Consider the following 24496-nt stretch of genomic DNA (forward strand, 5'->3'; position numbering starts at 1 on the left):
GTGTCAGGCCTACTACCTGTAGTCAGCCGTACCAGTGACCACCAAAGACGACAGTGAAAAGTAAAGTAAGAAACGTTTCTTGAGACAGTGTAAATTCTTCATTGAACTTCAAGTGGCGGGGCTTCCGTGATAACGTTTCCCCGTATTCCTGCTTTTTTTGGGACAGGCCTTTGTTCAACAAGTTAGCAAACTAACCAGGTGTTAACCGTCAACTTTCCAAAACAAAGCTCGCTAACACTGATTGCTATCCGACATTGTACTCGTCGGAGAACACATTCTTCTTGGGCTACTTAGCTAACATCGTACGGTAAATTTTCTGACTTTTGAATCATGTTGACAGCAGATGGTGCAGTGGTGCTTGCTACCTTACGTACATACTTTTATGAGTAATACGCATGTGGCTAGGGAACAAAAAACAGGATGTGCTAGCCTGGGTGATGATGATTGTTCATTATGGGTTTGTTGTTTTTGTGCTGAGAAATCTCTGGAGTCAGTGCTGGCACGTCTGAATAGGCTCAGATCCACAAAGGTCGATGCAGCAGAAATAGCTGGACTGACAGACACTGCTGCCTTCAGTATTTTTTCATGTACTATATCTGTGAATGCCAGCGAGTTTTGTCTGTTATTATTGCTGGTTGACACATACAGGTTTGTAGTAGACTCCACACTGGGACAGATACAGAAGCAAACCCTGGTTGGAGTATCCACTGTGTAGTAAATTAACAGGGTTTTGTCACAAGTGCTTATTTAAACCCAGCATTATATTGAGGTATGGTTTTACTGTAAGCTATTTTTCCCTGTGGAGCAGATCTGTGGGCTGGTAATGCATTGAGGCAACAATGGAGACCACAGGCAGTGCCACTGAGGCCGAGCTTCTGAAGAGGGTAGAGGACGGGGCAGAGACAGGAACAGCACCATCAGCAACAGAGCTGAAGAAGAAGAGCTGCAAGGAAGTCTTGGGCTTTGCCAAACTGACCCACTGGCGAACCGCAGTCTTCTTCCTCTCCTTGTTCATCTGCCTCACCATAGTGTTTGCCTTCTCCTTCATCATCCCCTGTCCTGTCAGACCACAGTATCTCGTCACCTGGAACAGGACTTTCTCCGAAGCAGGTGTGTACGATTGTGTGCTTTTCACTGCTTGATTTTAAATGTGGGACTAATTACCAATATGTCCTTCTCCGCCACAGCAACCTATGACTTCTTAGCGATTGAAGATGCAAGCAAGGACAAGGTGATGGATGTCCTGTTTGTCCTCAAAAACACAGAAGGCAGTCAGAACAATACGTGTGCTGATGCAGGTATAAAGTATTTGAGGAAACAAGAGTTGGATTTAGCTGTGTTTATGGTAGCTGTGTATTATGTTTGTTTCTATGTAATTCAGAATCAGAATCAGAAACTGGTTTATTGCCAAGTAACATACATTACAGACACGCTCTGTGGGTTTTCCAGGTCTGCCGTCGCCATGTGTGTTTGTGTTAGCGGTGGATGGGACAGATGGAGAGACCCTGTGGGAGCGTCCGCTGGATCCTGAGTTCCACTGGGCCCAGTGTGGTCTGGACAAAGAAACAAGCAGAACCTGGGACTGTCTGCTGTCCCATTCTGACAAACTCACAGCTGTTGACAAATTCACTGGTTAGTGACTCATTACTTCTAACAACTGAAGTTAAAGCAATGATCTATAGCATTGTGAACATTAAAGAAAGTTGTAGTAATAAGAATGCTGTAAATCCATCTCCTGATCATCCCTGAGATGCTGTTAAAAGCTCAGAGAAAAGTTAGTAAGTGGGCCTTGAGTTAAGAATATTCCCAAAGTCAAGAATGAACTTTCACACTCAAGGAAAGCTGTAGTCTGATTGAGAGCTCTGTTCCTGTGTGACGTGTGTGGGCAGGTGACGTCAGGTGGCAGCAGCCTCAGCCTCCTGGTCTACACAGCACGGTGCCTGTTCTTAGTGTCCCAGATCTGGATGGGGACAAGGTCAGCGATGTGGCTCTGGTGGCGTCTGGCAACACACAGGTAAACATCAGTGATGTAATTTGTTATTTGCTACATTTATTTCCTCCCTTTGTGTATCTTATGGTGTAAGACTTGAGAGTCACATTATACTTTTTTAATTCTCTTCGATAATAGTCTGCTGCAACATGACTCAAATATGCAAATAATAAGCACTGGCAGTGAAATCACCTGCTAATGCTGCAGTAAAATACAATTCACCTAATGTGAATCTCTCTCGTCATACCTGCAGACTCAGCTGGTGTTCCTCTCAGGGAAGACAGGGGTCCAGATTGGTTCTACGGTGGTTCTTGACTACACAGAGACGGCCAATCATCTTCTCCACTGCACTACAGAAGGTTCTCACTATGTACTACTACAAAAAGGTTTGTATCTATCTGAAATCAACTGCCCATCTACAGTCAGACCAGCTCGTTCTTTCCTAATGGACGTGTGCTGCAGTGTATCAAAGTAGTTAAGAAGTGGCAGAAATTAGAATTGCAGTTCAGCCGCTCTGCTCTGCTTTTAACTAGAAGTTAAAAAGCTGTTCTTGGGTATCTGAAAACCAATGGGATTTAACTTAAAACTGTCCTCAGGGTGTGTGCTATTCTTGAAATGGTGGCGCTTGATCAGAGAGTAGAGAGGTGGTCATGGGAGCCTAAAAGTAACAGAGAACCACAGTCTTATGATGTAGCTTGGTATTCAGTGTAAGTAGTTTTGTGTAATACATTCATAAAGTCCCATTTTTATTTTCTATTGGAGCGTTTGACGATGTTGTACATAGATGTACTCTACACTTGATGGCAGTAGTGATTAATCTTGTGCTCATTGGCAGACACTGGCTTGTATGGACTGGCTCTGTGGAGGATTGCTGCCAACGCTAAAGCAGGGATGGAGGCGGGCCTCAAGAAGGATAAACACTGGGAGAAGAATGCCAGTGCAACATCTGGCCTTGTACCCATCTACGAGTAAGAAGCAGCTTACATTAACCCCCGACAACACAGATTTCGCTTAACAGCCTGATAATATTTATTTCTACTTTTGTAGGTCTGACTCGATGAAACAAGTGCTCAGAACAGGAGAAGTAGATAATTCACCCAACCTGCTGCTGGTGACTGGGAAGGAGGTGGCGTCAGTCGATGGAAAAAACCTGCAGATACCGTGGAGGTTCAATACCAGCTCGGTCCTCAGGTAACCATTCTGTTTTTTTATATTGCACAAAGTAGAAAAGAAATGGAAAAATAGTTATATGTGCAGTAGAAAAAGTAAGCCAGGTAATTATACCAGAGATCTAACTAAACGTCCATTGATTAAATATATTAAATATATATATATATATATAATATATAAATAAGTCTTCTTTTCTGTGTTCTCGTTCATTCAGTGAGCCCTCCTTTGGTCACTTTAACAAAGACAAAGTACTTGATGTTGTGGTTGAGGAGGATATTGGCAACTACACAAAGAGGGTAAGTTGGGTCTAAAACATAATACCAACACTGCCGTGATACCTAAATTTCATTTTCTGCGTCTGGCTTCTCTCATGTGGTGATCGATTTGAATCATAGGTTAACTGTACCGCTGTCTGTGATGTATGTAGGTTGTAATTCTTGATGGGAAGTCCGGTGGTGTGCTGTGGGAAGTCGACCTTCTGGCTTGTCCTAACTCACCAAGACCTGCCGCAATACACACCACCAACTCCTTCTCAATCTTTGTGTTTTGGGGCCTGATGCCGTCAGAGACCAACTCATCTGTAAGTGTGCTGCCGTTATTAAAAGATGCATGTGAACAGATTTCTCACAAAATGCTAATCAGACTCAAATGTTTTCTTCCAGGTACCGTTAACTTGTGACCGACGTTCCTACCTGCTCTATCCTCTCTATTCTAAAGTTCTCCTCGAGGCAACCAGTTTCATCGACCACATCATAACATTTAAAGGTGCTTTTTTTTGCTCAATGCTCTGACAAGATTGTATGATAATTTAACCACAACAGCATGTGAATGAGTGGTTGGAGGGATGAGGAAACGCAGGGGTCAGCTCTTTGTGTGACTGTGTTTGTTTTTATCTCAGCCACGCTGTTGGAGCGTGGACGCCATGCTGCCTACATCGCACTGACAGGTCCTGGGACGGAGGGAGCCAAAGGCACTGTGGTCCTCAGCAAGCGGAAGCTGAAGCAGGACGTCCCTGACAGCAAAGTACTCCGTATTGGCACCGGTGGAGGTTCAGAGAGCAATGAGGACATCATAGAGGCCTTCAAACGTCTCCGCTTCAGCGATTGGTGAAAGGACCAGTTGTAACGTGTCTCTAGGACTCTAAAAACCAAAGTGTGTACACTAGCTATGACTTTCCAACTGCTGACGACCAAAAAATCCTTGGGTTGACTTGATTTGACAGGGTTCTTCCATTTAATCTCCATTGGATAAGCTGGACGTTTTTCTATTTTCAGACTTAACTGCATACATACTATCATGAGTTTGATCTTACCGAGTGTCCAAAGAGCTGCTGGTCCCTGACAGTCGAACAGCACAGATCGCTATTCTCCTGCTGATGAAGAGGTCCTGCCTTGCTGTATTGTTTCTAGCACTTTCATGCATCAGTGCGATGCTCTTTTTTTCATTGCAGAGGCTGGATTATTATTATTATTTGGATCTATGCAACTTTACGTCGCACTGGGCTTTAAAGGTAGCAGACGCATGCCACAACAGGTGGTAGTTCCTGTGTATTTCAAAGTCTAGTAGCCTTACAGGAATGGTCACACAATCATAGGGCTTAAGTTTCTAAAACTGTACAGTTTAACTGACAGATGTACATTGAAACTTGAAATGCGACAGAAATCACCGACCTGAAGGTATATACTATGTGGTTACATTTTCTGTTACGTACCCTGTTCTCGAAGGTGTTGGCGAGGCAGTCTTGCAGTCGATGGTACTGTTGTCGATAATCAAGATGTGTGTTCCTTACTGTCTCAATCCAAGATGCTGTAACTAGTGATGCTCTTTAATGCACACTGACTAAACCTTTGAGGCACTTCATGCTGAGTCTCAAAGGTTCTCCATAACACTGAGTTGTTGCTGTGTGTTTACGGCTCCTTTTTATAAAGCTGTTTTTTTCTCACTGATTTATATTAGTTAAATAAGTGAAAATGACGTTCTTGTTTTTTGCTCTACATGAATATATTGAACCTGTGGGACGGGCCTTTGTTAGAGCTGCCTTTTCTTTCTGATTTGATTGAATTTGAGCAATATTAAACAACTTTAAAATAACTGATTTTGCTTAATCTCAAATATGTCTCATTATAGGAGAAAATACAGTGAAAGTAGAACATATCCAGATATGTTCTTTCTAATTGTAGCAACTGTATTTGTTGCCCTCTTTGCAAAACAAAGTTTACTCAGTTATCTGAAAGCAATAAAATCCTACCTGTCATTTATGATCAGCATACAGTTGATTTAATGAGGGACATCGGCTGAGGGTCATTTCTTTTGTCTGTACTCACCAGCAGTGGCAACAATCTTGTGTAGTTTGTAAAGAGAGGCACCACATTGATTTTTGTCAATTTTTATATTCGTTCTTCAATAACAAACAGTTACCCCCATATTCAGAAAACAAGTTTGTGTCCTAATCAATAATATAACAGCACCTGTGCTGCCCTCTTGAGTAATGTAGACACTTGTTAAATGCATTGCAACAGAATACAGCAGGCATGCGCAGTGACGGCTTGTGTCCATGGATCTCCTGAAGTCAGTCACGTACAGTTCACCCTAAATAATTGCAGCGCGTCGTTTCGTCACCATGACGCACGACAGCTGACGGGCTCCTGCCCTCCTGAATTGGGCTACTTTGGGGAATGGAAAGTCGCTCCCCATAGGGAAAGAAACGCCGTAGGCAACCTGACATTTCTTGGAAAATCTGTACCCGGCAGGAAGAGGCGCTGAGACGAGGCTGGAGGGGGAGTGGAGCTGCACAGGGTGCATCAGTAAAGTGGGATTCATTTAGAGCAAAACAGCCCACCTTCTACCGTTCTCAGATCAGGGGTTTTAAGTCAGTGCTCCTGATGTTGCGCCCTGTGAGAAAGGCCCGTTAGAACACAAACAGGCTCCTGTAAAACCGACCAGCCGCATTAACGAGGGCTGCGCTCTTCTGTCCCCTCTAATACATTTAATACGACTCATAAACTGTATCGCTGCTGCGCCTCCACATGGCCTGCAGCCGTAATACCTAGACAGAGTCCCTGGTTTGGACAAAGTGAGCATTTGCCAGCCGCTCACGTTATTTCCTCAGCTGAATAAGAATATATAGAGTCGCCTACCGGAGCACAAAAACTCGCTGACTGTCTTTCCCAAACACAACTCAACACAACAAACCCAGCGGAGATGCCTTCAGTACTAAGAGCAAACATCTATTAATGATTAACAAAAATTGCCACAATGCTTCCGCCTTCAGAGGAAAAGTTCACAGCTGTGCGCGAGACGTGACATTAAACAGTATAAAGCGCCACCACGCTGCACATCACTTCTAGCAGACCTGTGGAGGTACTCTGCGCGCGCGAGTGTGTGTGTGCGTGTGTGTGCGCGTGCGTGTGTGTGCGTGCGTGCCTGTCATTTCAATGTGACCTGCGTCCGCCATATCGTTATGATGAGACTGCACGGCGGCAATAGCTTCAGACATGTGCGTGAGCGCGCGCGTGAGGGAGGGGGGGGGCGCACACTGCTTATCAGAGGAACGACACACTCTCACCGTCCGGTATAAAAGTCACTTTGAGCTCCAGCCAGCAACTGCTACAAAGGTAACGTTTCCTTGCATGTCTTTAATTTGAACTACTTCTCTCAGATGTCACATGTATGTAAAGGCTGTGTATATCCTGAGAGACGAGTTATAGAAAAAAGCCTCAGCTGCCGCGTCTAAATTGATTAGAAGACTAATTTGAGTTGCGCCTGTAGATTTTTTTAATTTATGACCACGAGCTGTATTTTACCTTCTAACAGCAATTAATCACCTCGGTAAAACGAAGCAACAAACCAGTATTACCTGCTTGTACGAAAATGGAAACAGAAACTGGGTTGTTAGGAGGAAATGCTGGTGAAGAAGGCTTTTGATAAGCGGTCTGCCAATTCTTTTTGCAAGTGGGATATTTGCTTTTCGCATTTTTCGGTAAGATTCCAATTATTAGGCGCTTGTTTGATGGCCTAGCGCATATATAATGTTGTGCTGTAGATTTGCTGTGTGAAAGAGTATTCGATGAAAGCTCTACATTTCTAGAAACGTCCTTAAAGTGCCGCATGCAGCAGCACCCCAAACCTCTCAAAATAATCCCCCGCTGAGGCTGCACAGTCTGCGCGCATCTGCAGATATTTGCACTGTAAAGGTTATCCGCACACCTGCTACTGGAGGCGCATTTATGTCGGTTTGTCTCCATTTGACACATATTGGGTCTATATGTTTGAAATGAGCTTCCGCTTGCTTGTTTCTTTGGCGTCCTACAGTATCCATTGATGATATTCTCTTGACAGAGGTGAAAATGGCTGAGGACATTCAGGCAAAACTTGAGAAATATCGCACTGCTCCCTTTGATGCCAGATTCCCCAACCAGAACCAGACCAGGAACTGCTGGTCCAACTACCTGGGTAAGACTGCACGTCAAGGTCAAAGCAGTTAACAGACATTTCCCACTTTTCTAAATGAAAATAAAATACTAATTTAACTACCAATTAAGAATACCATATAGATATAAAAATATAATAAAATGTTGTATTATTATACCTTTGATGAATGATGTGCTAACTCTCTAAGTCAGGTAATATATGCCTTTGTCAAAACCTAATACAGCTCACTTAAGGTCTTGAGATGTGTTGACCCCTGACCTCTGGGCTGGAGGTAATCCAGTTTGAGATTTCTTGAGGGCCACTGACCTGACCCTTCCCCTTGAAACCTGGATCGACGCCATGAGCTTTTTAAAATATTCATTGTTGTTATTGTTTCTCTATTAATAGACTATCACCGCTGCCAGAAAGCTCTGGACGCTAAAGGAGTGGACACCGCCCCATGTGACTGGTACAAAAGGGTCTACAAATCACTCTGCCCCATGTCCTGGGTAATTAATCTTTCCCACATCTCTTTTATATGAGGAAAAACCACTGTCCCAGAAAAGACACGGGCAAGTGGAATAGTAATATAATACACATGGTAGTCTTTCCTGTGTGGGCTGAGTCTGTTTAGCAGGGGTCAAACAACTTTATCGTTCCTCGCATTCCTGTGAGTCTCTGCTCCGAGAATCAAAACAGCGTGAAGTGTTTTAGGCCAAAATTAGACATCGGGGATTCTCCCTTTAAATGATTCTCAGCACAATAAAAAAGTAGGGATGTAGAGCCGGTTTTGAGTTACTTTTTAAGCCAAATCCTTTAAGATCTTACACATTTTGTCAGATATCATTACCACTTTTCCCCAAGTTTTCCACCAATGGGTTTCTATCATTTTCTGAACCTTTGTGAATGAGGAAAATGTCTCAAAATAAATTTCCCCTTGAAATTTTGTCCCTTTAGATCCAGAAATGGGATGACCAGAGAGAAGAGGGGACCTTCCCGGGGAAAATCTAAGACCGCCATCTCCAAAGCTGTTGGTGTGCAAAGATGTAATCTTTTCAGCTTAATGTTTGTATAAGTGGTGGGAGACCACGCGGCTCCATCACCACCTTTCCACTACTGATGCTGTCCTGTAACTGGATGCTCATTCCTTAAAAATATACCATTAAATGTACAGAAGATTCTGCATTAAAGTAACTCAGGATATATATTTATGTAGCTCAGTTGTCTCTTATATTTTTCTCTTTATGGTGAGCTGTTCAAAAGAAAGAATTAATAGACACTTGTGTGTTAATTCAGAGCAGTGGCATGTCCAGACTTTTTTGACTGGGGTAAAGTACATGCAAGCACACATGCGTCAGATTAGCATTAATTTACCATTTCTCATATCTATTTATTCACTAACATTACAAATTTTGTTTAAAAGACAAATGGCACCATACAAATGTAATATAAAACGTACATACTTTATTCTACAAGTCCTCAAAAAGAAACTGTACCTCCAAAAGTAGGCTACATACAAAAAACCCCAACACAGATATAAAAATACTTGTCGAATGGTTTGAACTAAGGTCCCGCCTCTGACCGGGCAGATAGCCAATCACAGTTTAGGATAATGGGGTGCCCCCCCCCCATGCCACTCTCTTGGGGTTGCCCCTGATTCAGAACAGTGTGGGGTAAAGTGAGGCCTGTGGCACATGCCATCAGTCATTCTGCCACGGAAAAGGACAGTATAAAAAAAGAACTACAAATGTAAACAACTATATTTTTAAAATTTTATTCATTCAAATAAAGCTACATCAAATATACATATTTAATCAAGATTAGAAAAATAATTAAATATTTCAAAACACTAAATGTCACACATACAATAATAGCCACCACCCTACAAAGCAGGACTGAGATTACTGAGTAATGACTATTGTTGCTGTTGGATGCACTGAAATTAAATACATAAAACTGCATTTCATATACAATTACTCCCATCATGAGTAAGGAGTATGAAATAGTTTATATTGGGGCTCAATGAAGCAGTAAAAACTCCTCCAAACAAAAGTATCTAACATTTAAGGATGGTAACAGCAGCTAATGCTGAAGAGTCTTTCCCATGCAACAAGTTAGTACAGTAAATATTGAATGAATGAATAGTACAACACCAACTAACAAGTATTATAGTGAAGATAGAATCAGATAAATCCCTTTTAAGATCATTCTTCTCAATTTGAGGTAAGTTTATAGTATTTGCATATTAGAAGTCGCCTGTTACTGAATCTACTCAAAATCTAAACTGGCAAATGTAGATTTTTTTTTCTATATCCAACCAAATTACTAAAACTGCTTTACTGGCTCAAGAAGTGTTTGCCTCCAAAACAATCTTATATAGCAACTTCAATAAAAGGTCACTTGGATTTGACAGGTTTTGATGCTAAGCAGAAAAGAAATGCACTGACCTAATTCTGTGAAGCCAAATATATGTCGAAGATTCAAGTGTTGGAGTCTGAAGCTTCAGTTTTCATTCTATACAAGTTGAAATGTACAAAAATCTCGCCACTGCACATTTTTCAACCACAAGTGTACCACTTAAGCCATCGATATAAATCTTCCAAAAGGTGAAAACCTCTAAGGAAGCACTTCCCCAAGTAAAACCATTAGGCTCTGAAATATATTAGCCAACAGATATAAATCATTAACAGATATAAATTAGTGTCTGCATAGCATTACGATTGGTTGGTGCACTGGCGGGAGTGTTAGTCAGTTCTAATACCCATTAGGCAAAGAGCTGGTGGTCTAGGCTCATCAGTGGATAAAATTCATTAAGAAATGTAGCGTTGGCTACATCCTGATGTGAGAGTGTATTCATGTGGCCTTAGAGCTTTTTTTCCCCTTTCTTTCAGTATTTACACGCCACAAGCAGCATTTAAATATGCAGCACAAAAGTCACAAGTAGCAGCCACAGATATAGTGTTTAGTACTAGGCACAATAATAGGGCTGATAAAAAGGCAGCCTCACAGGTTTATCCTGGCACTGTGGGAGGGACGACCGGGGGCAACCGTACAGTACGTGTTCAGGGTGTGTGTGGGTGTGTTTTCACAGCAGGGGAAAGGGGAGTAATCCAACCATAAAGTGGAATCGTGTGTGCGCGGGTGTGTATGCAAATCCACTGTTATCTATGCAAGCTCTGTCCTCTTCAGTGTGGACCATGTGAGCCACTGTCAGGCCACCATTACAAACCAAGGGAGGGTTTTTCAAAAGTCACCCACCAAAACGTGGGTTGAAAAAGTCAGCCATACAGTCCTGCTCTCTCTGTATGAGCACTGACTCCACGTCTGTCTGTTCATCTGTCTGTCAGTACCTCCTCTTTCCGTGTTTCCCACCATCAGTCATGCAGGTTTTAGGCCGAAGAGCTGCATTGAGACAGAACAAATACGCTTTTAGTTAAGAATTAGTACATTAAAGTCTGACTTTACACTTATTTTACTGGTTGATGAAGGCCATTTTAAAACTGGTTGAGTAATAAAGAAGCACTTCATAAGCATACTTCCAAGTCCAGTTGCCTCACCTGGATCTGCTGTCTGCTTCTTCTTATTGTGATGGACTATCTGGTTCTCATTGGTCATCTTCACGTCCTGATCCTCCACATAGTTACTGCAACACAGCAATGAAAATGAAGCAAAGTAAATGTGTTGCGCCTGTGGAAGACTGGAACAGGGGACAACATAAAATGGAGGGCTGACTGGTAACAAAGCTTGAAGCCAGCAGGTCCAGGCCTTGAGACCAAAGATGGGGCTAGAGAGAGGTGACAAAGGGGAGAGAGGAGGGACTGGGGCATCACAAGTCAAGCGTGTGGTAAGGAGGGTGTGGGATGGCTGGGGGACATTTGAGGGCACTGGAGGAATCTTCAATACAGGGATTGACCACAGGGAGGTGCTGACACGGGGCTTTCACAGGCTCTGTTACTCACTGTTGGTGGTGTCTGCTGCCACGGGGGCTAAGGTGGAGAAGAGCACATCTCTGTTCAAAACAACTCACCCCTTTGGGACAATGGGGGTTGAATCTAACCTTCTTTGGTCTTGAATTAATTCACAAGTAATAAATCATCTGTCTATGACCATTTGCCACTGAACTCTAAAAAAAAGTAAAAGGCATTGAACAACCAATCAGCCATGAAACCAAGAAGTCAGTCATATAATGCAGCGTACCTGATGACAGTGTTCCTCTCACGGTGCGCAATGTAGGCATTGTCTGTGAAAAGGATGGTGTGGTAGGGCACCACTGGATCACAGGTGGGAAGTATGCCTCGGGCCACATGGCTCACACTGTCCAAGATGCCGTTATACACCAGGAGGTCGTCCACCAGCAGCTGTACACACATGCAGATTGCTGCTTCAGGTCCAAATGGAAAAAATAAAATAAAATAAAACAGACAGACAGGCTTACCCCAAACTCCTTTACTCCCCTCTGTGGTGTCTTTGAGTAGTTCCACAGTTTGATCATGGACACCGTCACTGGCTGATCAAAGATGACGTACACACGGTTCACCTGCGTGGAAACAATCAATACACTTACACAAATGTACTGGAAAAAGCTGACACTGACTGTGTGAACTGTGGCCACTTATTCTCTCCCTCTCTCTCAAACCCTCACCAGTCCAGGAAGCACCGGGGCTAACCACATATGTCTTCCATCGTGGGTACTGTTGACTCCATCTATTAATTTATCTGGAGTCCTCACATCACCGCTCACGTTGTCCAGTACGTTCACACTGTCTGGAAAGGCAGCGATGTCTGGTGGACACAATGTTGAGGAACAGACACAAATGTATACCCATTAATAGTCCTTCAACAGCTATCACTAATTCACGGTTAACTGTGTGCATCCTCTCTCTGAATTTCATCTAAATAGGACTGATTGTGTAGCCCTTAATGGTTGGTTAATGGTATTGATTACACCTGTGCTTTTCCTGCTTTGACATGTCCGATTATAGTTTCTCCACCAGCGTGACGCCAAAGCACAATAATCCCTCATGGTATCAGGGTAGTTTTTAATAATCACACCCCTGGATAAGAGGTAAGTCATAATCTGTGACTTTAAAAGTTTTTCATCTAAACTCAATGTTTGTGGATTTACACCACAAATTCTTAACCGTGCAAAAGTGAAAGATTATATGGATATAATCTAGCCGGGGAAGAGAGTTTCTGTTTGTGAGGGTAGAGGCATGAAGGTTGATGAAAACTCATAACAAAGGATACTGTTGTCACTGAGACTGATCTTCTCGTGGTTCTGGTCGTAAAATTCGAGGCCGTTGAGGCCGATGTAGTACGGGTCTCCCCAGGATGTTAACAGCTGCAGCTGAAAGATGACTGATGGGTGAAGGTCAAGGATTATACAACATGTATAGCACACATCAGGCTGTCACTCCCTATTTACTATATAGTGAATCATAGAGTGTCTGAAAGGGAATTCTGAGTTTGTACTTAATCTTCTATATAGTGCAGAACAGATCCTTCATTTACAATGAATTGATGATGGCCCACAGGAGGTATATGTTCAGGCTGATGGCCCCGATCCACACATGGCATAACAGAAAAAGTATAATGATTAAAGAATTCCAAATCTAAAAGCATTTCTGGAGATGTTTACTGACCTTTATGTCACTTGCAACACACCACAAAACAGCACCACTGGGATGTCAGCCAGCCGTGACTGTTACAACATGGTCGCATACACAGTCTCAAGTAAGTCTCAACCACATCTGTTACTGACTTGAACTGTTTTGAACCGTTGGTCAGACAAACAATTTGAAGATGTAAAGATGTAAACTTGGGCTCTGGGAAATTGTGATGTGCGATTTTTGGATATTTTAACAGTAATCGGCAGATTAATCACTAATGAAAAAACAGTTGCAGCTCTAATGCAGATTGATTAATATTACCTGAAAATACAAATCCAATGAGTTCATTTGCAAATGAACAGTCTGGACAGTTTGAACAAATCCAAAGATTCCACTGACAATGCAAACAGTGCCAGAAGGATACATCCACAAGGCATGATGGGAGCTTCATAGTCCATGCTGGCCTGTTCTTGTTTCTTAGAGCTTCCTCTGAATTAGGGACAACAACATTAGAAATGCGGTTTTCAAATGTTCATTTTCTTATGAAATAACAGCACATGCTAATTAAATTTCTGACTCCTACTTGTGGTAGTCCTCTGCACTCTGGTTGTCGGTGGGCGTCTGGAGGAAGTCTACGAAGAGGATCTCCTGGGCAAAGTCAAAGTGACAGTTGCCTGGTCCTTTCCTGATCAGGAATCCCTCCGATGGGGAGATGGCAACATCATCCACGAACACATAGATCACCTTCACCTGAACCAAAGATGTACAGTATCATATTGTTTGATATATATGATTTACTATCACTATGTAAATGGAAACTGCATTGGTCTCTTGTAACAACTGCACCTTCACAGCAAATACTGTTTGAGCCTGACAGGAAAGTGTCTCACCCCTCTGTAAGAGTCCTCAGGGGACTTGTTGTAGTTCCAGATACGGAGTCCAGCGATGGTCTGGACTTTGCTGAACGTCATGTTCAAGGTGTGGGGCTCTCCATAGGAGAAAGGGATCAGCCACATGTGCTGGTCATCAGTGGTGATGTTGTTGCCATCTATAAGCCTGGGTAAAGAAAACAGACACTGAAGACTGCACCAAACACAACAATGATCTGATCTAAGTCACTGTCAAATTATTCAAGTATGATAAATCAGACGTACTTATCAAGCGTGCGCAGGTCGTGTCCGTAGTCAGGCAGGTCGTTGAGGTCTCTGGGTGAAGCAGCCATCATATTGATGTCTAAAGGTAAACTCTCTCCATCCTTCCCCACCACCTCCAACCCTGTCAGGCCCATGTAGTGGGAGTCCCCCCAAGTCAACACCAGCTCTAGTCTAAGGCCTGGGGTGGGGGGAGAGGGTTATTGTAAGTATCCAAACAGCAAAATAGAGAACTGCACATGCGGCAGGACGCTGATCATCTACTCACACTTTCCAGTGTACATCCCAGGATTAGGCTCCATGTTCTCCTCAGACGGGCTCACAGTGGGGTTGAGGTGGAGTTTCAACTAAGACAACATGTGAACACATTAAAACCATAACTGTATTACACTGTTCCTAAATCTACAAGCGTTTGACTTTCGACACCACTGAAGTTGATAAAAAAACACTGCTACCCACTGCTGATAAGGCCTGTACTTACTTTGAGGTCTTCTTCTCGGAAACCGGCCTGTGTGAAGGGTCTTTCCTCCCCCTCTCCATCAGCGGTACGCGGCCTCTGCAGCTCCTCCTCATAGACCAGGCCCTCAGGACCCTCACCTTCACTGAGGAAGGTCTCATCATAACGAGACATAGCCTCCAGGATCTCATCATCAGTGGTGAACAGGATAGTGTCACCAAACTGGTCCAGTTCTGACGTGACAGCAGAGTGAGGAAAAAGGAAAAGTTGATCAAACGTAACACACAGAAGAGCATAAAAACTTGTGAGGTTGTTCAGCTACCTCCAGACAGGGTCCCAGAGGCCTTGGCAATCTCGCCCCTGAAGATGCACCTCCCATCCAGCAACATCTCCACCTCCTTCACCCCTCGGAAGGAGTGAATGCGCGACTTGTTGTAGTTCCACACTCGGATCATGGCCACCTGGTAGGGAGCTCCGAAGTCCAGGAAGATGGTGTGGCTATGACCAGAGGTGAACGGTGCTAGCCAAAGATGCATGTCATCCTGGGTACGATTAACGCCATCAATCAAGTTAGTGACCACACGCGGATCCTTGCCGTATGCAGGGAGAATGTTGATGTCTGGAGGGTCAGCGTGGATGTGAGCAGGTTGTAGGGGCTCTCCACTGGAACTGAACACCTCAAGGCCATTGAGGCCCACGTAGTGGCGATCGCCCCAGGTGGACAGGATGTTGATGACCAGCCTTTGGCCCTGGGGCAGCACCGGGATCTCAAACTCATCCTCCCGCTCCATGGATGGATCATCATCGGGGCCTTCACACAGTGCCTCCTGAGTGGCCAAGGAGGAAAGTGGGCTCCTGGGTGCTGTGGAAGGGTTGACTGGGACTGTGGGTGGACCGCGGCCCTGACGCTGGAGGAACTCATCAAAGATGTCACCTTCGAAGCCCATGTTGGAGATGCGTCCACGTTGGCATTGGTTGAACTTAGTGAGAGAGTCCCAGGACTCCATGAGGGTGTCATCCTGTTGGCTGTGCAGCTGGGCCAGAGAGCTGCACTGCCTCCTGCTTGTGTTCACCAGTGACACCGGCTCCTCTGGAGAACATGTAAAGATTAGCTGTTAATACTAACAAGCCACAGAAAATAATGATGACTGCAAACTGCCTTTACATTCATCATCAAACATGGAATGCAAGAAAAAAACATGTTGATACATTTTGTGCTACGATACACTAAATGTCTCTTCTCCGTCTAGTTATACATTTCCTAAATAACATTTGAAAGCCCCTTAAATCAAGAAGTTTATGTATTTATAGTCTGGGACATTGAGGGATTATCATGGAAGAGGCAGTCAGCTTTGTAACATGACAATTATCCCTTTCTAAAATCTTATCTGAGTTCAGAAAGACCTCTGTAGAGATTTATCTTACACTTAAAAGTTAATCAGCAGCAGAAAGAATGACAATCATAGAGTAACAAGCACTATATTTTTAAACCAGTCCAATGACTGCATCCCATAATGCTGCACCATCACCCCATAAACATATGCTCTATGTGATGACTGTCTATAAAAACAAACAAATGATGACCCAGAAAGTACCCAGCTCAAGTAAAATAAATAGTAAATAAAAAATGCAAATCTTTAATAATAAATGTATTATCATTTTAAGAGATTATTCAATTAAATGCAGAGAGAGCCTGTGAGCGTCGCGATTGGTTAATAATAGGTGAAATACGGCACAAAATAAAAAGCAAGGGTGAAATAATCCATATTTTCCTACCTGCGTTTGACAGAGCAGTAGCCCTGAGGTGCTGCTCCTCTGTCTGCCTCCCAGTGACTGCAGTGTTTCGGAATGAGCTCCTGCGTCCGCTGATGGGCCTGTCCTGCTTTTGATCTCCGAGCTCCTCCAACAGGTCACAGCTCAGGTCCAGAGAGTTGGCCTTCCACTGACTCCCGTTCACCGTCCTCTCCACCCCCCTACACACTCGGCCTGGGTTACACGGCAGCTCCGGCAGCATTGAAGAGGACGAGGCTGTGGGAGATTTAGGCTCTGCAGAGTGCTGAGGCACCAGCCACCTGGGCCTCTCCCTGCTGGCCTCACAGCCCTCTGGCGCTCCTCTGTTCAGCGGCTGCAGCCACTGGGGGGCCACCCGTGAGGAGGACGGCTGGGTGGTGACTGTCTGCTCCATGGGTGCAGGCTGCTCCACCTGCTGCCTGAGAGAGAGGGGCTCTTCTGAGGCAGACGGGTCAAAAGAGTTTCTTTGTGCGGAGGAGTGACGAGCGGAGGAACCCCCCACTGGTGAAGGAGTGATGGGTGGTAGCAGCGTATGTGATTTCTCCTGCATGTCTATCATAGCCTGGCTTGCTACGTCTGATGGCTGCGGATTCGAACTGTGGTATCGCTGGGTGCTGCTGCCCTCCCCACCCTTCCTGTCCTCATGGCGCTGGGGGCTGGCACCCCGTAGATTGTGTCCTGAAGACACGGGGCTGGAAAACAAGGAGTCTGAGAGCTGGAAGTCCTGGAGGTCAATCGAGGTGCTGTAGTCAAAGACCTGGTTGCCGCAGCCCCTCTCCAGCTCACCTTCAAACACCAATGTGCTGTTAAGGTACAGCTTTATATGCCGTGCACCAATGTCAAGGTCCTAAAAAAGAAACAGAGTCTCAATTTACCTGAATATGCAGTCGTGTTCAACAGTTTGCACACCATTTGACTGAAAATGTCCAATTATTGAAGATCACTCCAAATCACTTCTACACACTTAGTAAAGTTATAAGTTAAAGAGTTATTTCAATATTTTGAGTACATAATGATTGTAATTCAAGCAAAGCAACACAAGCTGCAAAGCCTAAAAATCATAAAGTCAAAGAAATATATCACTTGGCAATTTTATACATCCACTATATTCATTTACTTCTTACATCCAGAGTAAGAGCTATCCAAGCTAGCAGTAATTAGCGCTCTCACAGACACCAAGTCATTGCTGCCATGAAAAAATGGCTGAAGCCCAACTCAAATCTGCTCGATCCTCTAGGCAGTAAACCACTACAAACCCAAGTTATCCTAGAAACTACTTCCCATGACAGCTCCTTACCTTCCAGGTTCAAGACATCAAGTAATTCTAGATAGCTGCAGTAACACAGAAAGAGATACGATGGGATCTTTGCACCCCTCTATGAAGAGCAGTGAGGTTGAGAGGCAGAAGCCCACGTTTCCCCTAACACTAATCCTCTGAGGCTAATCTCTCACTGTTCCACATTTGGACAGTCTGACTGGCAGCTCAGCCAGCCACTGCTTAAAGAGGACCACACCCCTGACGTAACCACGCCACTACAGTCACCAGTATTATAGCGACAACACACAAGCATGTGGGATTTATGAGCTCTAGTGCTACAGGCGGCTAAATTAATCATCTCTGAACTCGAGTGAGGGACAAATCAAAAAGGTGTGTGGAAGGGATTGCACTTGTCTTGCACAAGTATTATTCAACACTTCAATCTCTTATAAAACTGTGTTGACACATAAACAAAAATAGGGTTAGGGCACATACATTGAGGCTTCTGTTGTAGTTCCAGATTTTGATGCGAGATATTCCAAAGTCGGGGGAGCGCTCTGTGTTCCTGATGATGAAGTAGAGCTGGATGGGAGGGTGGAACGGGCACGTCCACATATGACGCTCTTTGGTGGTCTGTCAACCCAAGAGAATACGCTAAATCAGCAAATACATTCCATGTAAATAGTGAGATTCACCTTAAACTTGTATGTAATAAACCTTTTACACAACAGACAGCACAGGTGTAATTAATGATGGCTGCGTCCCATTTAGGTGTTAGCTTCAGGGCCCTGTTATTGTGCATGCTTGTCTGCTGTCATGGCTTACTGGGACAATAAAAGGGAATAGAGCCGTAATTAATGTTATTAGTTACACCTGTGCTTTTCCTGCTAAGATAAGTCAAAATGTCTGCTGTGAAAAAGGTCTAATGTCCTTTTAAGAAAATAATAAAGTAATGAAGATGAAAAAGGTGAATGCAGGTTACACATGGTATAATTTCAGATTTAATTTGCGTGGCAGAAAGCACTCAAACAGGATGCTGAGGCAGGCAGCAGAGACTCACCTTCACCTTTCCGTTGACAAGCGCCCCCAGATTCCCGGGGTAGTCAGCGTTCCTGATGTCTGTGTCGTGAGGCGACACATACAGCTTCTTGTTTTTGAGGCAGAAGAACTGCAACTCAGTCAACCCAACCTGCAAAGCGTTTCCCCAGTTGGACAGGATCTCCATGGTAACATACAATGCAGGGGTGACCTCTGCTGTGGACCGCCGTCTCTGCAATGACAACACAAAACATTCACAAGCGCTCCTGAACACTTACGTCTCTATCACACCCGGCAGTATTATGATTATTCATTCTGAACTGCGAGACGGTGTCATTGACTCACCGGCTGCTTGCTATGGTCTGTTTTGACACTCTGAGCAATGTTGTAGCTGGGTCCTGATTCAAGTTTCTCCAAGGCTTTCAGCAGTTTCTGTTGTTGCCTGAACAGAAGGATGACACCCTCAGCCCTGCTGCTTTGTCTATTGTCCCTGACCTTCATATTAGTGGTGATGGAGGGCTGAGCACAGCTACATTGATAAATCATTTTTCATGGTCAGAGGGTGAACACACCATAAATTCCTGTTAGTATTCGCGTCTATAAAACACTATTATGTGCATTCTCACACTGCAGGATGTGCAAGATTACCAACACAAATACCAAGTGTCCTTCTATCCCTCAGAAGCCAGAATGTACATATACAGTATATACTGTGTGTTTAAGTGCCATATACTGTCAACATACCTGGGGCCCATGAGTGTGATTCTCTGCATGGCCAAAGTGACACTGTTCTCATCCTGGTCGTAGCTGTTGTGGTGCACTAAGCCATTCATCACCTGGTATCCCCTGCCCTGGATAAAGAGGAAGCAAAATAGAAGAGTCAGAGATACATAAGCTTTAGGGGCTTTATACATAAGACAAATCCATAACACTATCACTGTATTAAAATCAAGAGCCCATACAGTACATGTGTAGCGTTATGGGTGAACAGTGATGCAGTAATTGTATAGGTAGTACAGACCGTGTTGCGGCCGAAGTGCTCAGGTCTCTGCACAGGGTCGTTTTCTCTCTGGATGGCCTGGCGCACCCTGCATGCCATCTCCTCTGAGTCCCGCTCCTCAGCAGAAGCCTTTCTGGCTGCTGACAGGGGCCTCTCCACATGACTCCTTGGCCCTTAAGCAAGAAGCACACATCTTTTAAACCACAATAATGCGCCATGCTATCGAACAGATCTATCTAGGGCCTGTATAAGGTTGTATTCCAAAATGGTAAATCTGTATACTTAAAATTTCAGATCTTGTTAATCATGAATCTCAGTTCAGCACTGACTTAATTTTAAAAAACATTAGAAGACTTACTCTGACAATCCCAGCTCTCTTTGGAAGGTGGCCTATCTAATGTTTTGCTCTTCACCAACATGGGCTTGGTGGGTATAAAGCTGTCGATGTTTTCTTTCCTTTTTGCAGACAGAGAGCGTTCAATCTTACGACCTGGAGCGATGGAGAAAATGAAATGGAGGTAAAATTTGGCATATATTGTGAGTTTGAAGGCATAAAAGGGTGTAAGTCCTTCTGCATCGCATGGGCTGGCTAACACAACACTTGAACTGTGGACAGACAGCTACTGTACTTGCGTATTCTCCACGTGTACAGGTCAGTGCTGATGAAGCACATAAGGAGGAGATGGAGCCACGCCGGACAATTCAGACTCACCCCAAAAAATCAATAACACATTTACATATGAAAGTGGATGCTGAAGGCTACCTTTAGGTGAGGGTCCAAAGTCCAGGACAATGAGGTTTGCTGAGTCCAGATGGCTGTGGGAGCCACTGGGCCGAGGGTTGGAGGAGGACTTGGAGGACGTGAGAGGCAGCCCCAGTTCGTCCAGACTCTCACTGCTCTCCTCCCTCTCAATCTGCTCCTCCACCCACTCCTCGTCTGACTCCTCCCCCGCTGAGCCGCGGTTGCTCCTCCGCATGCTAACCTCCAGGCTCCGACGCAGAACCTAGTTTATAAAGGTCAGCGTTTATGTACGCATACATGCACACAGTCATCAGTGTAAGCACTCACAGGCGCAAACATACGCACATGCTTGCTGACAGTTTAAGCAGTCTCTTGATTTGTATGACTACCACTGAAACAAACGTCATAAATTAACACCCAGGAGCAGAAAACAAATTTATATAATTCACTACATCTCATGCCACCTTGAAATATGAAATAAAACACATTTCTTCTTTCGCTCACCTTCACTTCCTCAAGGTTGAGAAGCACCTTCTCACTGTGCTCATGATTTGCTTGGCCCCCTTGGCTCTCAGGCCTGGAGCTGAAGGAGCGCGGCACCTTGGAGGTGTCCCTCGGGGAGCAGGGACTGCGAGGCGAGCGCGGACCGGAGCTCTGTGTGAAACAAGGTGATTGGATAAAGGGGAAATGGCAGAGATGGAGAGATGCTAAGTAGTACAGACAGCTGCATCTGACACATAGCCCCTCCCCTGGAAAAAACACCCACACACAGGCTTAGTAGGCATTGTTATGTCTTCACTCTACCTCCATGTCTATGCTTTCATAGGGCTCAAAATCCTCAGAGTAGCGCTTTTCTGGGGAGATCTGCAAACTTGGTCCTTCCTCTGTTCGAATTCTGACAGAATCCTGCATACATGACAAAAACAAATGCATATTTATAATTTCATAGGAAAATATTTATTTTTGACGCACCACAATCAAGGATTACAATATCAAGTAATTAGAAACCTCTACCTGCACCCATTCTTTCCTCTGGACCTTTCCTGGGGCAGTGTGGCTCCTCTTCCTGTGAGTCTGCTCCAGATTACGGCTATCTTCGGTTAGCTGGTGGGCGCTTCTACAGACATCTGCCGATGAGTACCAGCACAGAAAGGAGCATGAGCAGCTTGCAGCACACTACTGCCTCAGAGGAGAAGGAACACACAGTCACATACGCAGATGGTCGACAGCACATAAGAGGAAGACTGGCTGCCAGCTACAACTGTCACTATCATTTATTCACTGGGACTGGGCATGGGATCATGCCACGCAAACTACAAGCTGAGGAGTGGTGGCTATTAGCTGGTGTTCCATATGGTCTGAGGATGACAGAAGCTACATGAATTGAGTATGAGGTGGTGCCTTCAATTTCAGTGCGAAAATGACTGAATACTCAAGAACAATATTTCCCCCTGCACAGAAGAGAAGTGAAAAAATGAAGAGGTCTTATATAAGAGTTTTTACTTTTGAATGTCTGTAGGTTTATTTTGGTCCAGCAGCAGCATACCTGCTGTACGTGTAGGCCTCCAAGCAGCTGGGGAGGTGACAGACTTGAGGTTGGAGCTCTTCGGCTGCTTCCTACTGGCTTCAGCGTTGGCTCCGTTAAGATAAATGGAAAAACCTTGCTCAAGCTGTTCCAACTCAATCTCCCTGGGGTCTTTGACTTTAAGGCGCTTAAGGATCCTGAAGAGCAAAATAAACTGGTGACTACAATTATGAAAAACAAATCTGGCAGTGTATCACAGGTTTGAGACAGCTAAGATCAAGATTCAAGACTCACAGGAGAACATCACACACTTTCAAGCTATTCTAACCTCCCTTCTCCCACATTTCACACACTAATTTTGTGTATCTCAAAGCAAGGAACCAATCAGTGCTCCTATCAGGCAGCACTGAAAGTCAGGGTATTGTGTATCTCCTCTGTGAAATCCAATCTGTCTCTCCCCAGCAGCCTGTGCTCACACTTCACCTGTTTTTGCGCTGGAGGGCAATTAAATATTCATCCAGAGTGTCATCCACAGCAGAGGCATGCTTCTCTCCTTGGCACGTCTTATTCTCCTTCAAGAACACAAGCACGAGTACACACACACACACACACGATGCAGAGTCAGAAAAGCCGACATCAGCTGTTTGAGGAAAACAGACTGTCACAATACACATTGTTTCACATGTATTCACATTCACAGACTACAGTCAACAACCACTTTATTCTGGACAACACAAAATGTATGCAAACCACTTGCTCCTCCAGTCTTGAGTAAATAAAGCATCAATACAGCACATGCAATGAGTCAAGATGTCAAGTTTATGGTACATGATATTTAGACAAAACACATTTATCTAACTTGCAATATGGTGCCAAATGTGCCTGTTCAACTATCTCATGGTACAAGGATACCAGGGTACCAGGATCAAAAGAAATTCAGTCAGTGTCAGTCCTGAGGTTAGAAATGTGATGTAAAAAATTGGGAATGTTTTCTTGCAAACACAATGGGGCCCTTAATAAGAACTCATCAGCACTGTTGCAAATCTTAACATTGGTCGAGTCCAGGTGCATCCATCTGTGAACAGTCTAAGGCTTTCCAAAATAACTCTGAATAACACACCATTTGTCTCATGATAATTTCAGGGTCACGATCATAACTTGTTAACTCTGAAGGCCTGCAGACTTTTAATTTTGAGATGAGGTGGCGCAATAGTGGTCACAGCAAAAAGCACTGCTGAAAAATATGCATTAACTGGGGGAAACTACTGACTCAGCAGGGGCCAAGATCCCTGTGGAATAATTCCAACACTTTTCTGAACCCATGCCTTGTCAAATTCAGGCCCTTCTTTAAAAAGGTGGGCCTACCCTGTACCCTTATTCGGTGTGAGCACAACAGTGGAACAAGAGCTATTACATCTTACAATAAGGGGTCCTTGCATAATACATAAACGCTTTCAAAGGAACTAGCATTGACACGTCACAAATCTATGGTGAAAATGTTATGTAAGTAGAGAGTTACTTTTGTGTTTAAAAGCCAGGGTTGACAAGCTTTTTTATTGTAAAAAAAACATCTGTCACAAAATCCCAACAGATGTCTGCTTCAGTCTTTAACACTCTGGCCTTGACAGTCAGCCAGTGGTACTTTGGACAGGTAAGTGTGTCTTTGAAGGAACATCAGTTGTCCACATAACAGCCACCTACAGCTCATGCCATTACATTCTTTTTATAAATCATCATGCAAGACGAGCAAAGAAAAAAACAAAGCCCTTACTTAGTGACTACAAGTCAACTAGGCTACAGCATCTGTCAATGTCAGGAGCAGCAGAGGAGCAAAGATTTGAAGGGAGAACAGAGTACTTGTTAGTGACAGACTACAGAGAGACAGCTGAGACACTGCAGAACAATGTAGCATGCACTGTTGCGATCAATGCCCCGAAAATCACATCATAGTGTCACACGTCGAGAAAAATGACAGATGTTGTGAACTTGAAACTACTGACAGAGCAGATGAGTCGTTACATAAAGCGATCTTTGCTTACCTCGTTATCCATCGCGTGGCTGCGGATGATGCTGTTCACATAATAGCCCTCTACCAGATTTTGGAGAGAGCCGACGATTCTTCAAAAATGTCATTGAAATCTGTGCTGTGTTTGATCACCACCGCAGAGGGAACACAGACGAGAGCCCCAAGGTTACCTGTCACATGAAACCTAAATTACCTTGAATGCAGTTCGTTTAAAATGTCGCCCCACCCGCTGGACGATTCAGCAGAACAAACACATAATATCCGCTATTCCCAAGCAAACCGTTTCCTTGTCTTATTCTGACCAGGTTTTCGTCTAAACTCACTGGAAA

General features: G+C 44.2%; 3 protein-coding genes across 5 annotated transcripts; 2 read left to right on the top strand and 1 right to left on the bottom strand.

Annotated features, from left to right (window-relative positions):
- The first annotated feature begins 31 nt into the window (after window positions 1-31).
- Window positions 32-5251, top strand: fam234a (family with sequence similarity 234 member A). The gene is made up of 12 exons (XM_070927043.1): window positions 32-65; window positions 809-1110; window positions 1188-1298; window positions 1450-1632; window positions 1890-2014; window positions 2244-2376; window positions 2826-2958; window positions 3038-3181; window positions 3375-3456; window positions 3588-3740; window positions 3823-3925; window positions 4059-5251. The coding sequence occupies exons 2-12, from the start codon at window positions 840-842 to the stop codon at window positions 4268-4270; spliced, it is 1650 nt and encodes a 549-aa protein (XP_070783144.1). The 5' UTR covers window positions 32-65; window positions 809-839; the 3' UTR covers window positions 4271-5251.
- A 1409-nt stretch (window positions 5252-6660) lies between these two features.
- On the top strand, window positions 6661-8777 carry cox6b1 (cytochrome c oxidase subunit 6B1). 3 transcript variants are annotated; one of them, XM_070926982.1, is made up of 4 exons: window positions 6661-6774; window positions 7499-7612; window positions 7979-8079; window positions 8528-8777. In XM_070926982.1, exons 2-4 carry the CDS (start codon window positions 7507-7509, stop codon window positions 8579-8581), a joined length of 261 nt encoding a protein of 86 aa, XP_070783083.1. In that variant the 5' UTR covers window positions 6661-6774; window positions 7499-7506; the 3' UTR covers window positions 8582-8777. The 3 variants fall into 3 exon arrangements, with proteins under 3 accessions (XP_070783083.1, XP_070783084.1, XP_070783085.1); XM_070926983.1 differs by lacking the exon at window positions 6661-6774 and adding an exon at window positions 7054-7139; XM_070926984.1 differs by lacking the exon at window positions 6661-6774 and having other exon boundaries at window positions 7480-7612.
- A 2102-nt stretch (window positions 8778-10879) lies between these two features.
- On the bottom strand, window positions 10880-24293 carry LOC139303495 (katanin-interacting protein). The gene is made up of 27 exons (XM_070927334.1): window positions 24181-24293; window positions 22625-22713; window positions 22163-22338; window positions 21631-21743; window positions 21421-21522; window positions 21121-21270; window positions 20638-20878; window positions 20233-20364; window positions 19864-20047; window positions 19619-19720; window positions 19220-19316; window positions 18897-19106; window positions 18332-18469; window positions 16564-17425; window positions 15110-15877; window positions 14812-15020; window positions 14599-14677; window positions 14334-14511; window positions 14070-14235; window positions 13763-13929; window positions 13604-13668; window positions 12818-12928; window positions 12213-12352; window positions 12006-12107; window positions 11768-11928; window positions 11128-11213; window positions 10880-10972 (listed from the first exon to the last, which is right to left on the bottom strand). The coding sequence occupies exons 1-27, from the start codon at window positions 24190-24192 to the stop codon at window positions 10914-10916; spliced, it is 4899 nt and encodes a 1632-aa protein (XP_070783435.1). The 5' UTR covers window positions 24193-24293; the 3' UTR covers window positions 10880-10913.
- Window positions 24294-24496: the final 203 nt, after the last annotated feature.

Source organism: Enoplosus armatus, chromosome 20 (assembly GCF_043641665.1).
Source record: "Enoplosus armatus isolate fEnoArm2 chromosome 20, fEnoArm2.hap1, whole genome shotgun sequence".
NCBI classification, from domain to species: domain Eukaryota; kingdom Metazoa; phylum Chordata; class Actinopteri; order Centrarchiformes; family Enoplosidae; genus Enoplosus; species Enoplosus armatus.

What these genes read in the sequence shown, in the direction of transcription:
- fam234a (XM_070927043.1), top strand. Translation starts at nt 840, where the DNA reads ATGGAGACCACAGGCAGTGCCACTGAGGCCGAGCTTCTGAAGAGGGTA. An exon ending in TGGCGTCTGGCAACACACAG is followed by an intron (nt 2,015 to 2,243) that starts GTAAACATCAGT and finishes TCATACCTGCAG; the next exon opens with ACTCAGCTGGTGTTCCTCTC. An exon ending in TTGGCAACTACACAAAGAGG is followed by an intron (nt 3,457 to 3,587) that starts GTAAGTTGGGTC and finishes TGATGTATGTAG; the next exon opens with GTTGTAATTCTTGATGGGAA.
- cox6b1 (XM_070926982.1), top strand. Translation starts at nt 7,507, where the DNA reads ATGGCTGAGGACATTCAGGCAAAACTTGAGAAATATCGCACTGCTCCC. An exon ending in CTGCTGGTCCAACTACCTGG is followed by an intron (nt 7,613 to 7,978) that starts GTAAGACTGCAC and finishes CTCTATTAATAG; the next exon opens with ACTATCACCGCTGCCAGAAA. An exon ending in CACTCTGCCCCATGTCCTGG is followed by an intron (nt 8,080 to 8,527) that starts GTAATTAATCTT and finishes TTGTCCCTTTAG; the next exon opens with ATCCAGAAATGGGATGACCA.
- LOC139303495 (XM_070927334.1), bottom strand. An exon ending in AGAGGAAAGAATGGGTGCAG is followed by an intron (nt 21,523 to 21,630) that starts GTAGAGGTTTCT and finishes TCATGTATGCAG; the next exon opens with GATTCTGTCAGAATTCGAAC. An exon ending in TACTGCTCTGTCAAACGCAG is followed by an intron (nt 15,878 to 16,563) that starts GTAGGAAAATAT and finishes CATGTTCTCCAG; the next exon opens with AGGAGCCGGTGTCACTGGTG.